General features: G+C 49.7%; 1 protein-coding gene across 2 annotated transcripts in view; it reads left to right on the top strand.

The window, feature by feature from the left end:
* The window catches only part of LSAMP (limbic system associated membrane protein), a 1037990-nt gene that overhangs the window by 906213 nt on the left and 116763 nt on the right, over positions 1–15014 (top strand). For both annotated transcript variants that reach the window (XM_073577086.1, XM_073577085.1), the window contains exons 5-6: positions 9919–10039; positions 10444–10592. In XM_073577086.1, coding sequence (XP_073433187.1) covers positions 9919–10039; positions 10444–10592 — 270 coding nt within the window. The remainder of the gene's footprint in view (positions 1–9918; positions 10040–10443; positions 10593–15014) is intronic.

The raw sequence follows: 15014 nt of genomic DNA, 5'->3' as shown, positions 1-15014 counted from the left end.
GAGTTACATCCTGTATCTCTTTTATTATAAAATATCAAAAACAATACAACACAACATTCCAGAAAAGAAAACACATAAACCAAAATACACACATTAATCATACACTTAGGACATACAGAAGCTTGTGCAAAACCGCAACTTGTTATAGTCCCCAAGCTTTCCAGCTTAGGGGACCCCCAGCAGGAACTTTCCAACAGAAAACTTTTCCCATAAAATAATGAAAAACAGTTTATAATCTTTCACTCCCCATTCACACTTCCACCCATACCTATATACAGGAAAACAAAAATAATATTCTTGGCCCATGCTGCCTTAAATAAACCTAGCCAATTCTTTTTTGGCAAAATTACCTACACCAGCTTAACACCTCAATATATATATTTTTTTTTTGTTTGTTTTTTTTTGTTTTTTATTATTTTTTTTCCCACCACCCACACCACAGGTCCATAAATGTCCATGGCCTTATCACGTCTAGGCCTGATGAGCACGAAAGTTTATGCCCACAAGCTAAACCCTCACCCATTTGCCCCCAATGTGCTAAAAAATGGTTCATTTTCCATAATTTCCATGGTCCATGGTATATGGTGTATCCATTCGCCACTTTCCCCTTGGTTTAGGGTCCTTTTACTTTTTTTTCCGCTCTCACCCCCCCCATTCACCCCCCTCCCAACCTCACTACACCCCCCATGCACCTCTGACTACGGAAAAGAACAACACAGACTACAAGACATATACTACAATACATATTACAATACAATATTACAATGCAATGTCATTACATCATTTGCTTTACCGAATAATACCACACCACAAAGCTTTACTTACAGGCCCAAGTTCAGTGCCTGCAAGCCCAATATCCATTATTTCTCTATCTCAAAACAAAAATCTAGGTGTGCCATGCAATAGCCCACCACCAGGAAAAAGGAGTTCTAGAGGCCCCATCCCTCACTAACACATTCACCCTGTCCCTCAACAACTAAGACTGTCCCTACCTCTGTCCCTAAAGAAACTGTCCCTAAAGAAACTGTCCCTAAAGAAACTGTCCCTATCTGCCCCTACTCTACCTAACTTATCATAACTAACTCTCTATCTGTCCCTCAGTGCCTGTCCCTCCCTGTCCCTATCTGCCCCTACTTCTGTCCCTCACCACCCACACCACCTTATGCTGTCCCTACCCACATTCACACAAAATCTAGCTCTCCCTAGAGTGCGTTTTTAAAAGGAAAGGCCCTTCCAAAGCCAAGAGGCCCTCCTCACACCCAACCTTTCGAACTCCAAGGAACGCACCTTCACCAGGTCACCCAGGATGTTACTAACCACCTCTTCCCTTGGGAGGGCTTTTTGCCGCGTCGAAACTAAGCACCGTGCATTCCAAATGTAGAACCTAACCACTACACTGACTAGGAATAAAGTGCCCTGGTCTCGGCCACCCAGAGTTCTGAACGCTCCATAGGCCCACTCGGCATAGGAGAGGGACGCCAGCCGTGGCCAACGTATGGAAGCCCCCACCCTGTTGTAAACCTCTGCATTAAAGGGACACTGAAGCAGGAAGTGCTCCATGCTTTCCAGCACGTCGCCACACTCCTCACGGGGACAACCCCGATCATCGGTTTTCCTGCCCTTCAAGTTATCCTTTACATACAGCCTCCTCTGGAAGCAGCACCAGGTCAAGTTCCAAAACTTCGTGGGGATCCGCTTAGAATTTAAAAGCCCGAGCCCCACCTCCAGATCCCGGCCTGGGCAATCCTTAAGAGCCAGGTGCTTCTGGAAATGGGTCAACAGAACCCTCCTGTCAAGGCATTGCCTCGACATGGTCCTGATTTCCCACATTCCCAGACCCCACCGCGGATCACCTTCAGAACCGGGGTAGCATAAGCCAGGAGATGCCCATGAGGTGTGCGGAGGTCCTTCACTTGCCCTCCTGTCTCCCATTCCTGGAAGAAGGGCCGAAGCCAACCCTTGCAGTAGACTACCCACGGAGGAGCCCTCTCTAGCCAGAGGTTGGAAATGTTGGCTTTAAGAAAGGTGTTCACTAAGAACACTACCGGGCTGACCATACCCAACCCACCTAGTCTCCTCGTGCGGTATGTGATCTCTCTCTTGATTAGGTTGAGCCTATTCCCCCATAACAGCTGGAAGAACAGGCTGTAGACCTGTGTCCAGAGAGGTTCTGGCAAGATGCACACGCTGCCCAGGTAAATTAACAAGGGAAGCAGAAAGCCTTTAGCCAGGGCAACCCTTTCCCTTAGGGTCAAAGACCAACCCTTCCATTGGTCCACCTTTTGGGCGGCGATCTTAAGTCTGCCCTACCAATTTTGCTGGGGGTAGTCCCCAGGGCCAAATTCGATGCCTAGAATTTTTGCGGTGGCCTGGGGCCCTGGAAGTGTGTTCGGGAGATCAAAACTAGGATCTCCCCATCCCAGCCAGAGACTTTCACACTTACCCCGGTTGATCATGGACCAGGATGCCGCTGAGTAGCGAACTACCTCTGACAGGACCCAATCCACCTCCCCTCTCGAGGACACGTAAAGGGAAACATCATCGGCATACGCCACTACCCTCAGAGAGGACCCAGAGCCCGCCTGGTCCATCCCGACTCCCGCCAACGGTCCACGATCTACCCTCCTTAGGAAGGGATCGATTGCGAACACGTATAAAAGCAGGCTCAGCGGACAGCCCTGACGGCCCCCAGAACCCACCTCAAAAGGGCAACATGACCAACCGTTCACCAGCGGAAAAGTCTCAGCCCCTTGGTACAAGATCTCTAACCATTTTAGAAACCTCCCAGGCAGACCATACCTCAAAAGGACGGACCAGAGGTACTCATGGTTGACCCGGTCAAAGGCTTTCGCTTGATCTAACGACAGCAAGTACCTCTTCCAGTGGCCTGCCCTACCCTGCTCCACTGCCTCCCGGACACCGAGCACAGCACTAAAAGTACTGCGGCCTGGAACAGAGCAATGCTGGGCCCCCAAAAGGAGCCGGGGTGCAAACTTCATCAGCCGATTAAACAGCACCTTGGCCAGAACCTTCCGGTCCGTATCGAGAAGCGCTATGGGACGCCAATTCTCGATACGGGACGGATCCTTAACCTTTGACAGAATAATTAGGGCTGACTTCCTCATTGAGTCGGGAAGAGTGCCCGAGGATAGACACTCATTAAAGACCCCTGTCAAGAGGGGGACCAAGGAGTCCCTAAAAGTCTTATGAAACTCGGATGTTAAGCCATCCGGACCTGGCGATTTCTTGGGCCGAAGCCCATCAATGGCCAGTCTCACTTCTTCCCTAATTTCTTCTGCCAAAACGCCAAGAGAGGGATCACCCCCTGGCTCAGGGATGGCTTCAGCCAGGAAAGCCGACATCCTATCCCGATCCAGATCCTTCCTTTCCAAGAGGCGCGAGTAGAAGGATCTGACCACCTCCAGGATCCCTGATTTGGATCTGTTCAGGGACCCCGTACTGTTGATCAGTCCTGTCACCATCTTACAATTCACTGACATCTTACAGTTTCTGTAATGGTCGGGCGAGCGGTACTTCCCGAAGTCCCTCTCAATAACTAAAGATGTGTGTCTATCATACTGGAACCTCTTGAGCAAAGATTTCACTCTGAAGATTTCCTCATGGTCACCTCCAGTCGAGACAAGCTGCTCGAGATTCCTCCCCAGAGCCTGATACAAGCAGTGCCTGTTCAGACTTCTGAGGTTCGAGAGCTGACGGAAGAACCCCGCCACCCGCTTTTTAAAGATCTCCCACCACTCTGACTTACTACTACAGAGATCCAACAGCGGTACCTGGCTCTGAAGAAAATCCTTGAAGGATTGTCTCACCTGTGCTTCTTCCAGCTGGGACGAATTGAGCTTCCACAGCCCTCTTCTCATCCGAGGAGTCTCTGCAACATTCAGAGAAAAGAAAATTAGACAGTGATCGGAGAACTCCACCTCAACGGCGGACACAGCAGAAAAGATGGCGTCCTCCTTCAAAAAAAACCTGTCTATTCTAGACCTACTGCTACTCTATGGTAGGTGAAACCCCCCGTGGCCTGGGGTGTGGAGATCCACCAGGCGAGCTTCACTAGCTATGCTATTAAGCGCGACGCTGTCATAAGCCAGGCGGTCTCCGGGACCCCCCCGGTCACGGGACCTCGTAACGGTGTTGAAGTCCCCACCGAAGACCACCTGTCGGCTCGTAAAAAGAAAGGGCTTGATCCTCAGGAAGAGACATTTACGGTCCCACTTGGGCTGTGGGCCGTAGATATCAATGAGCCGGAGCTCTAGTCCCCTCATGAAGACATCTAGGATAAGGCACCTCCCCATTTCCAACTCAGTAACCCGTCGGCATTCAACATCTGCAGTCTTAAAAAGGACTGCCACCCCGCTATACGGCTCGGCCACAAGAGACCAGTGTGAGGGCCCGCACCTCCACTCCCTCCGTGCTTTATAGATGGCCCCCATGTCCATTAGTCTGGTCTCTTGCAAAAATAAAATTTCTGCCTCAATCCGGGAGAAAAAAATCAAAGGCCGTGAAGCTATCCGCATCTGACTTAATGCTGGCGACATTAATGGATGCCAGCGTCAACGGGGCGAGTTCAGCCATCATGGGTGATCGAGTTGGATGGCCAGTTTCTTCCCTGCCCCGCTATCACCTCCACCTGGGGACGGGTCAGACACCTTCCTTTTTAGGGAAGCCCCCGACGTGTCCATCCCTCCCCCCGGTGTCCTCGCCCCGGGTTCCAGGTCCGTCCCCCCCTCAGGAGGAACAGTGCCCCCTGAGGGACGGACTCCACCATCCCCTGAAGGACCCTCCGGTGTTACCCCCGGCCCAGCACCCTCGTCTTGCGGTTCATCATCTGAACCTCTGAGGGCGCTGAACCGGTTGGAGAGTCTGATCAGAGGGGGGTCAGCGGGCCATTCCGTATGCACCCTTGTGGTCGGGGGCGGGGGGACTTTGAAGACTTGTCAGCCCTCTTCCCTCCAGATTTATGGTTGGCACGCTTGTTTTTGCCACCTGGTGCTATAGGCTGCTCCCTGACATCCTCGTCGACACTTTCATAACGAGAGGAGTCGTCTGAGTCAGCCGCTTTCTCCTCTCTCTCCATCCTCCTGATCTCCTCACTCACCGCACTCTTCCCCAGGGCCTCAAGGGAGGGGCAGGCATCACCCCGGTTGTCCGAGGCTCCACCTGCCCCTTGCCTCCATGGCGTCTTTCTTGCCTCCGCTCATACGCGGGGCCCCTTGCCTTAGCATTGCCCTTCCTCACCGGCCCCTCAGCCCTTCCCCCTCCGCCACCACCTGCCACGGCAGAAGAAGCGCCACCAGAGGTTGCCCCCTCACGGTCTCCCCCCACCGGGCCTGCAGCGGTATTGGAGAAAGAGCGAGGGCAGCGGCTGAGCGGGTGACCTAGGTCACCACACTGGTGGCACCGAATGTCTTTCCACAAGGTGGCCAGGTGACCTACCCCACCACACAACGCACACTTCTGCACCCTGCAGCTGGCGCTGAAGTGGGTGGGGTCGCCGCACTTGTGGCAGACCTTCGGTTGCCCCTGGGAGAAGACCAGGATCCTGTCCCTCCCCAAGAATGCCGAGGAAGGAATTTGGGTGACCGTGCCGCCGGAAACCTTCAGTTTGACCATGAAGGTCTAGCCCCCCGACCAGATGCCAAATTCGTCCCTGTTCTTTTTCAGGACCTCGGTGACTTCCCCGTAACGAGAAAGCCACGTCATTATGTCCACGCCTGCGAGCGACTCGTTACAAGTCACCACGGTCACTCACTTGATGGCATTTTGGCGAGACACTGTTTGCGCAACGAAGTCTCGCCATCCGGGCTCTTCTCGCATCAGCTCGTAGTTCGACCAGAAGAGCTCAAGCCCCTCTGGCAGCACGAAACTGACGTCAAAGAAGCGGGACGCCAAAGGATGTATCAGGGCAAAGATGTCATTTGCCCCGAAGCCCATCTTTAGGAGGAGCTCCACCACCTTGCTCCTGGGTGGAAGCTTCATTGCCCCCCCCACATAAGACGGACCACATTCCTTCTTGGCGGCCCCTGCCCGGCTGTGGGGAGAGACCAAACAGTCCCTCCCTCCCTTTGCTGTTGGAAGGCGGCCAGGCCGTGTTTCTCTATCCAGAAAGACAGATCCACCATCCTCCCCTCTACTGTTACTGACCTTTCTCCCCTTTTAAGGGCCTCCAGGAAATGGTGGTGCAAAGCGCCGCCCCTGGAGCCCGGAGGCGAGGAGACCCCCCCAGGACCACCCCGACCCCCTGCCGCCGCCCCCGCATAGTTACGTTGGGGTCTCGCTGCCGGGGGGGCAGATGGGCCAGCCCTCCTACCACCACTTGTGCCTGCACCCTCATTCGTCCTCCCATTCACTCTTTTATTATTCACACTCACCCCAGCATTCACTCCAGCACTTCCAGCCACATTCACACTCACTCCCTCATCCATGTCACTCACATCCCCATTCACGTCCGCAAACAATTCCTCAAAAATATCAGTCACCCCGCTCTCACATTCACTCACGCACTCCTCATACTCCTCAGCAACAATTTTATTTATATTTACATCAGCAATAACAGTTCCTTTGCCGCAATTTTCCCTAACACCTGCTGGGGGCCCTAGCTGGCCGGGTGCTCCATGATTGTCCTTGCTGGCCAGGAGTGCTGCTGCCCCTTTAAGTGCCTCAGCGCTGATGACATACTGCACATTGCCCTGGCTGGGCCTGGGAGCAGCAGCAGCAGCTCCTGGTTTCTTCAGCACCATTTTTTTTTCTTTTTCAGAGTTTCTTTTGTTTTCCTTGCTCTGGGCAGGGACGGCCTCTGGCACCGGTCCCTGCCCTGCACCCTTCTTCACCCCCTCCGCTGGCTTGCCAGGGGGCGCCAGAGTCCCCGCACCCTCAGATGAAGGTAGGTGGGCTGGGGACCCCGACAACCCCCCCGCCGGCTTTTGGGGGCAGCTTGCTTGCACTGCTTGGAAGGGTGGGTGGGACAGAGGGCAGCGGGCCCGCCGTGGCCACGCCCCCCGCCGGTCGCAGTCACTCCAGGCAGAGCCACGGCCACTTGCGAGGCCACGCCCCCAGATGACACGCGCACAGCGGGCGGAGCCGCGACCGCCGAGGCCACGCCCCACCCACCAGTCACGGCCACCACAGACAGAGCAGTGACCCCTTGCGAGGCCACGCCCCCGGGTGACGGGGAAGTAGCGGGCGGGACAGCGGCCGAGGAGGACACGCCCCCCCTCATGCCACACCCTTTGCAGGCCGGGCAACACTCGGGGAGGCCACTCCCCCCTCGCGGACCACCGCCGCCACCCTGTGCCCACCACTTGCCACGGGCAGGGCCGGCCACTCTCCCTCGTCGCCCAGTGGCGGCGGAGCCCTCTGCATGAACCCCCTTTTGCGTCGACGTGCCGGAGACCCCGCTCTTACCACGGGCGCCGCCATGGGAGCGACCAGCACCTTGCACCGCTTCAGTTGTTTGATTTTTATACACCCTTCCTAGACTTCTGAACCCCCACTAGCGATCCAGACTTAACGGATTCGTGCGTGGGGGGTCCAGAAGCCCCAGCACTCGCCGCCGGAGGTGCGGCCCTAGCTGTTCCAACTTTACCTGGTGCCAGTTCAGCCCCCCCTGCCACCGAGGGCTTGAGCCTGGACACCACCACCAACACCACAACCAGCACCGACCTCCATGTCACTGCCCTGGTCTGAACTGTCACCAGATATGACAGTCAGGTCACAACAGACATCTCTCTCCCCGCTCCCTCGCTGCGGACCCACCACAAGGCCCGAGCCGGGGTGGGTAGCGGGTTCCACACAGCGGGACAGAGGGGCCACGGGAAGAGGAGCAAAAACCAGTTGTTCCTCCATGCCAGAGGCCTTACGCCTGCGCCTCCTGTTTCTCCTCTTCCCGGTTGCCTCATCCTCCGGGCAGACTTCATCCCCAAACAACAGCATGCCAAACCGTGCTGGGGATTCCATCTGCCGCACTTGCCTGAGGATGAGGCAGCCCCCCTCGGTATTACTCCCGCTCCCTCCATCCTCAGGGGCTATCCCGTTGCATGTTACCTGACTCCTGCTGGTGTCCATCAGGTCTTCAGGTGGAGGTGGCCCGGGTGCAGCGTGGGCGCCATCTTGCTCTTCCTCCTCCTCACTTTCCTCCACCAGGGTGGGGCCCCCTGACCCACCGGCCATGGCCCTGAACCGGTCCTTATTCCGCAGCTTCTCCTAGCTGAAAGGGGCCGCTGCCGGCCATGATGACACTTCGCCGGCCCTCCAGGGCCTGAATCTCCCCTTTCAGCCGCTGGACCGTGGCGGCGACCTCCGCTCTCTTTGAGGTAGGGAGCCTGTTTTTAGATATTATCCTGGCTCCCTCCAACTCCCCCTGGAGTCTCCACAGCTGCTTCCCGGCCTCCTCATATTCGGAGAGGTGGGCATGGATGCGGGAGGCGTAGGTGGTAGCCAGCTCTCCCGCAGCCTTGGAGCACCAGATGTTAAGGGGGGGCCCCGCCTCACCTCTGCCGGCTGCTGCACCTCCGGAGGAAGGGCCCGTCACAGCCTTCACTTCAGGGGTCCTGGACCCTGGAGCCTTTAGGCCCCCTGGGGTCCGCTTTTTCCCCATCCCTGGGACTGGCTGGCTGTGCATTGGGCCTCCTGATGGTGGATGAGGCCCCCCCACCCCCAGCTGGCTTCCTGGGGGGTGGGAGCCAGGGGCACAGCCCCGGCGCTCAGTCCCAGGGAGAGTCCTCTTTCCTGGGAAGGGGGCAGAAGGAATGTCCTTGCAGGAAAAAACCTACCCTTCCCAGGAGCTTAGCAAAACCCTAGCCTGCAGACGCTCAGCACAGACGCGCCTCCTCTTCCTGGGCGTGCCCAGAGCTGCACACACTATTCTGCTGGTGCAGTCACTGTGTACATACATTACATAACTGATCCTGAGTTACATCCTGTATTATACTCCAGAGCTGCACACACTATTCTGCTGGTGCAGTCACTGTGTACATACATTACATTACTAATCCTGAGTTACATCCTGTATTATACTCCAGAGCTGCACTCACTATTCTGCTGGTGCAGTCACTGTGTACATACATTACATTACTGATCCTGAGTTACATCCTGTATTATACTCCAGAGCTGCACTCACTATTCTGCTGGTGCAGTCACTGTGTACATACATTACGGATCCTGAGTTACATCCTGTATTATACTCCAGAGCTGCACTCACTATTCTGCTGGTGCAGTCACTATGTACATACATTACATTACTGATCCTGAGTTACCTCCTGTATTATACCCCAGAGCTGCGCTCACTATTCTGCTGGTGCAGTCACTGTGTACATACATTACTGATCCTGAGTTACCTCCTGTATTATACTCCAGAGCTGCGCTCACTATTCTGCTGGTGCAGTCACTGTGTACATACATTACATTACTGATCCTGAGTTACCTTCTGTGTTATACTCCAGAGCTGCGCTCACTATTCTGCTGGTGCAGTCACTGTGTACATACATTACATTACTGATCCTGAGTTACCTCCTGTATTATACCCCAGAGCTGCACTCACTATTCTGCTGGTGCAGTCACTGTGTACATACATTACATTACTGATCCTGAGTTGCCTCCTGTATTATACCCCAGAGCTGCACTCACTATTCTGCTGGTGCAGTCACTATGTACATACATTACATTACTGATCCTGAGTTACCTTCTGTATTGTACTCCAGAGCTGCACTCTCTCTTCTGCTGGTGCAGGTGACTTTCTACTGCAATGTTTATGTGTAAAAGTGATAATTCAGCTACTTTTTCTTTTATGATGATACTTTGTGGAGCTACATTATTCTCCACCTGTACTCTTATATGATACATAATTCCCAGCTGGTTTCTACCTCGCTCTATACAGGACTTTTGCTTTTTTTTTTTTTATAGACCCTCCTATCATAACCGAGTCCAAGAGCATTGAGGCCATCACAGGCAAGCAGGCGTACCTGCTCTGCGCGGCCGCGGCTGAGCCCAAGCCGGACTTTGAGTGGTACAAGGATGACACAAGGTAAGGCCTCCTGCTCATCATTGACCACTGGACATAAGGGGTTAATATCACGAAAGTTCCAGGTAATAATGTAACAGCACAAATCTATTATAAAACAGATTTGGAGATTTGGGACTAGCAAAGTTGGGCAATGGCCAAACTCCCTTAGCTGTCTATGGAAACATTGCTTATGTGATCATGGGGCGGTATACACAGACTATGTCACATGAGAGCGTAGAAACAGCTGATGCCACATGCCCATCACAACTACAAGCAACCTTAAAGAAAAGGACAGGAAGTGTTGTCATAGGCACACAGGTTCTGTCCCTATGATCAATGCTATATCTAGACAGGATGGGATAAAATGTTTTGCCTTTATTGGCTGACCTTGAATACAATGTCAGTTTAATCTATGACTTTTGCAGGATAAACAGCGCACAAGGTCTGGAGATAAAGAGTATGGGAAACCAATCCACTCTGCTGGTTGCAAATGTCACTGAGGAGCACTATGGAAACTACACCTGTGTGGCCACCAACAAGCTGGGAGTCACCAACACCAGCCTATTCCTCTACAGTGAGTATAAGAGCACACATACACACACATTATATATATATATATATATATATATATATATATATATATATATATATATATATATATATATATATAGTTTTCTTCTGATGACTATGACTCTTTCGTGAAGGCCATATTTGTGCAAGTGTCTCGAACAGTAGAACAATGTATCACAGCTCCAGAGTCTGCTAAATATTTCTGAAGGTCTTTTGTAAATCAAGCGGAGGTTCTGATTTGCCTCTTTAGAAATCTTACGAGCAGCTCTCACAGAAATTTTTGCTTGGCCTTCCAGTCCTTATCTTGACCTCCACTCTTCCTGGTAACTTCCATTTCTTAATTACATTCCAAACTGAGGAGAGAGCAACTTGAAAACGGTTTGCTATCTTCTTATAGCCTTCTCCTACTTTGTGGGCCTCCACCATTTTCATTTTCAGAGTGCTAGGCAGCTGCTTAAAAGAACCCATGGCTGCTGTTTTTATGGCACAAGGTTAGAGGAGGCTGGGTTTTTATAAAGCTGGGAAATTTGTATTATCTGGACTTTCCTAACGATGATAGTGTACAAGCCATAACCCTAACAGTATAATTAAGGTCCAAGACCTTGGTCAAAGTAATCTGAGCACACAAATCCCCAAGGGTGCCCAAACTTTTGCATCGGCCCATTTACCTTTTTGTAATTTTTAAAACGTAAAAGATGAAAATATGTATTATTTTTTATTGCCTAAAATACAAAGGAAATCTGTCATCTGTAACTTAATCCCTTTTAGATATCATTTCATCTTCAACTTGCTGAACTGTTCACAATAACAGTAATTTTGACCAGGGGCGCCCAAATTTTTACATGCCACTATATAGCTACACCGGACTATTCCTTTATAATGAGTATAAGAGTACATATACAGCAGGTGAAATACTGTAAGTATTGAACATGTCAGTTTTATAAGTACATCTATATCTAAAGGCACTATCGACATTCTCACCAGATGTCGGTAACAACAATCCAATCGACACAGACAAGGAAATCAACATAGATATTTAAAAATTAAGTTATGTGTAATCATAAGAAATGACAAAGGGAAAAATATCGAACAGATGAAGAAAGTGAGGTGCAAAAGGCTGTGGAAAGACCTGACGGCTGATATCAACAGTAATTACAATGCAATCCTGCCACATAGTGATAAAAAATATCAGTTGGTTCAACTAATGGCCTACAAAAAAGTGTCTCATTACCTCAGGGGGCCACAAAAGAAACATCTCATCATGGGTAAAACCAGTGAGCTGTCTTAAGACCTTCACGACCTTATTGTTGCAAAACATACTGATGGCATTGCTTACAGAAGAATTTCTAAACTACTGAGGGTTCCAATGAGCAGTGTTGGGGCCATAATCTGGAAATGGAAAAAAACCTCACTTCACCATAAACTGGCAACGACAACGTGTTCCCAGCAAGATTTCATACAGAGGAGTGAAATGAATTATCAGAAGAGTTGTCCAAGAGCCAAAGCCAAGGACCACCTGTGGAGAGCTTCAGAAAGACCATGAATCAGCAGGTACAATTGCTTCACAGAAAGTTATAAGTAATCCGCTCATTCTCCATGGCCTGTAGGCACGCTCACCATGCAAGACTCCATTGCTGAACAAAAAGCATGTTAAAGCGCATTTAAAGTTTGAGCACCAACATTTAGACAAGCTTGTGAAATACTGAGAGAATGTAGTCTGGTCATTTGAGACCCAAATTGAACTCTTTGGATGACATAATACACACCATGTTTGGAGGACAAAAGGCATTGCATATCATCCCAAAAACACCATATAATTGAAGAAAGGATGACTGGACAAATGTAGCGAGACATTTTTGATAAAAATCTGCTGTCATCTACCAGTATGATAAAGATGAGACGAGGGAGGACACTTCAACAAGACAATGATCCCTAACACACAGCCATGGAAACTCTCAATTAGTTTCAGAGAAAGAAAATAAAGCTGCTAGAATGGCAAAGCCAATCGCCGGACCTGAATCCAACAGAAAATGTATGGAAGGAAGTAAAGCTGAGAAATCATAGAAGGAGCTCACAGAACCTTCAGGATGTGACGAGCCTTTGTGTGGAAGAATGGGCCAAAATCATATCTGAGCAATGCCTGCGACTATTTTCTCCAAACATTAGGTGTCAATAGGTCCTTTAGAAATATGTTTACTTAGAAAATTGGTGATACTTATTTCACCTTTTGCATCTATGCACCAGGCTGTACCTCTGTAGTGAGTATTACAATACACATACATATATATACACCAGCCTATACCTCTATAGGGAGTATACATATACACACCAGTCGATATTTCAATAGTGAAGATAACAAACCACAAAAATCACCTCCATGTGGTCCTTTTGAATATCTATATTAAAGGGATTTCCTCATTATTTTTCTCGGCTCATTTTTTTTGGCGGGGTGGAAATAAGTGCTGTTTTATCAGAGTTTCCGATTTATTGGACTCCGGATTAATAGCATTCTATATTGAATAATTTTACTATACGATACCCAATGTGTGTAACATAATAAGCAGTAAATACAGTTCTCTATAAACAAATGACACTCGCTCGATACATTTGGTGAATACAATTTCCGTAGAACAATAAGTTCCGCCAAGTGTGATGAATACAATAATGCCGCTCTCCGGAGATTTAAAGATACAGTTGTTTGTTGGAGTCATAAATAATGTATCTTGCAGTTTATTAAATATTCACGATGCGGACGGCTGCACCGACACTCCGTGACACGGGATTTTTTATTTTTTTTTGGAAAGCCCTAAATGTTTGAGAAGCTTTTAAATGTCTCCCTAACTTGTCCGATGCTTAAAAGTGCAATTGAGTTTAATGCGCTGAGTGCTTTGCAGCTTGTCATAAGTGGCAGCATGTCATTAGGTTAAGGAGGAGGAAGACGCTTCGGAGCGCCGGTCTCGGGAAGCATCTTTATGTGAAGTGGTTTATGTGTTGAGGAAGAGGAATGTTACCGAACAGTGAGCTGCAGTACTGGGGGGGGGGATGTGCGGCTGACTATCAGGGATACAAATACTGTGGTGCAGGGGTGGATATATCATTGGCACAACCTGTGCGGCCCCAGAGGCCCAAGAGGTAGCGGGGCCTTATATTGTTCTCGCACAGGATCCCTCTTCGGTCTGTGTCCGCCAGTGCTGTGGGGGTCTCATACATACAAATCTGCCAGCAAAACCCATTCATGACGCCGCCGAAATTCTGAATCCAAAATTCCTAAAGAACAGCTCTACCACAGCCAAGTCATAGTCTGCTGAACACCATCATGTAAAGAGACTTCCATTATCACATGGAAAATAATGCCGCCTAGAGATGAGCGAGCACCAAAATGCTCGGATGCTCGTTGCTGGAACCAAACAATTCCTAATGCTCGAATGCTCGTTTCGAGTAACGAATACAATGAGAGGCAATAAGAAATGCAAGCATTTTTCCGGTAGACCCTACAAAGAGGTCTGGGGGGGCAGTGAAAATTTTGGAATGGATGGGAAAAGTGCTGAATGGAAGGAGAACAGCATGGGGAAGATCCCTGAAAGCATCTCTGACCCCCAAATCGCTGCTGAGCACAATGGGGTCACACTTTTTCGCCACTTTAAGGATTGGCAATAAAACATTCAAAATTGGAGTTCACATGAAAAAAATTGTTAATAAAGCTTCTTTCCTGTATAATGACTTGTATATAAGGTATAAGTTAAAAGGGATTATAAAAAATATAATTTAAGTAACCCAAAATAGTTTGTTTTATTAAAAAATTGGAAATTTCAGTTTAATTTATGAAGGAAGCAAGAACTGCCAAAAATGATGGAAGAGGGACTCCAATACCCCCTGTATTAGACATAAAGGAGGCCTCATACACATTCTGTTCACATTGTCATGTAGTGGTACTCCTACACTCATAAAGGCTATGCACTAAATACAAAGCTTGCCAAAAATTACAATCAGCATCATCTATGCACCATTAAACGCACCAACTGGACGGCCTCATAAAAAAATTAAAAAATTGTAATTGTGGTACTTCTACACTTATAAAGGCTTGGCACAAAGTGCAAAGCCCGGATAAAATTATAAGTAGGGTCATCCATTCATCCATAGACCCTAGCAGGCAACAACTGGCGCTCCTCATTCAAATATTGAACATTAAATGCACTTCATATACTGCTGTCATCTGGTGGTGTGGAAAGTTGAGGGCTAATCCAGGCTTTATTCAGTTTTATTAGAGTGAGCCTGTCAGCACTTTCTGTTGATAGGCAAAAGTGCCTGTCTGTTATGACCCGCACCGATGGCCCTAAAAACCCACTTCTACGAGATGCTAGCAGCAGGGCTTTAAAACACCTCAAAGGCATAGAGAGGCAGCTCATGCCTGGTGTCCAGCTTTGAA

Source organism: Dendrobates tinctorius, unplaced genomic scaffold (assembly GCF_039654945.1).
Source record: "Dendrobates tinctorius isolate UK_male_01 unplaced genomic scaffold, ASM3965494v1 ptg000054l, whole genome shotgun sequence".
Taxonomy (NCBI): Eukaryota; Metazoa; Chordata; class Amphibia; order Anura; family Dendrobatidae; genus Dendrobates; species Dendrobates tinctorius.
Note: the sequence above shows the minus strand (reverse complement) of the source record. Positions and strands in the feature narration are given on the sequence as shown.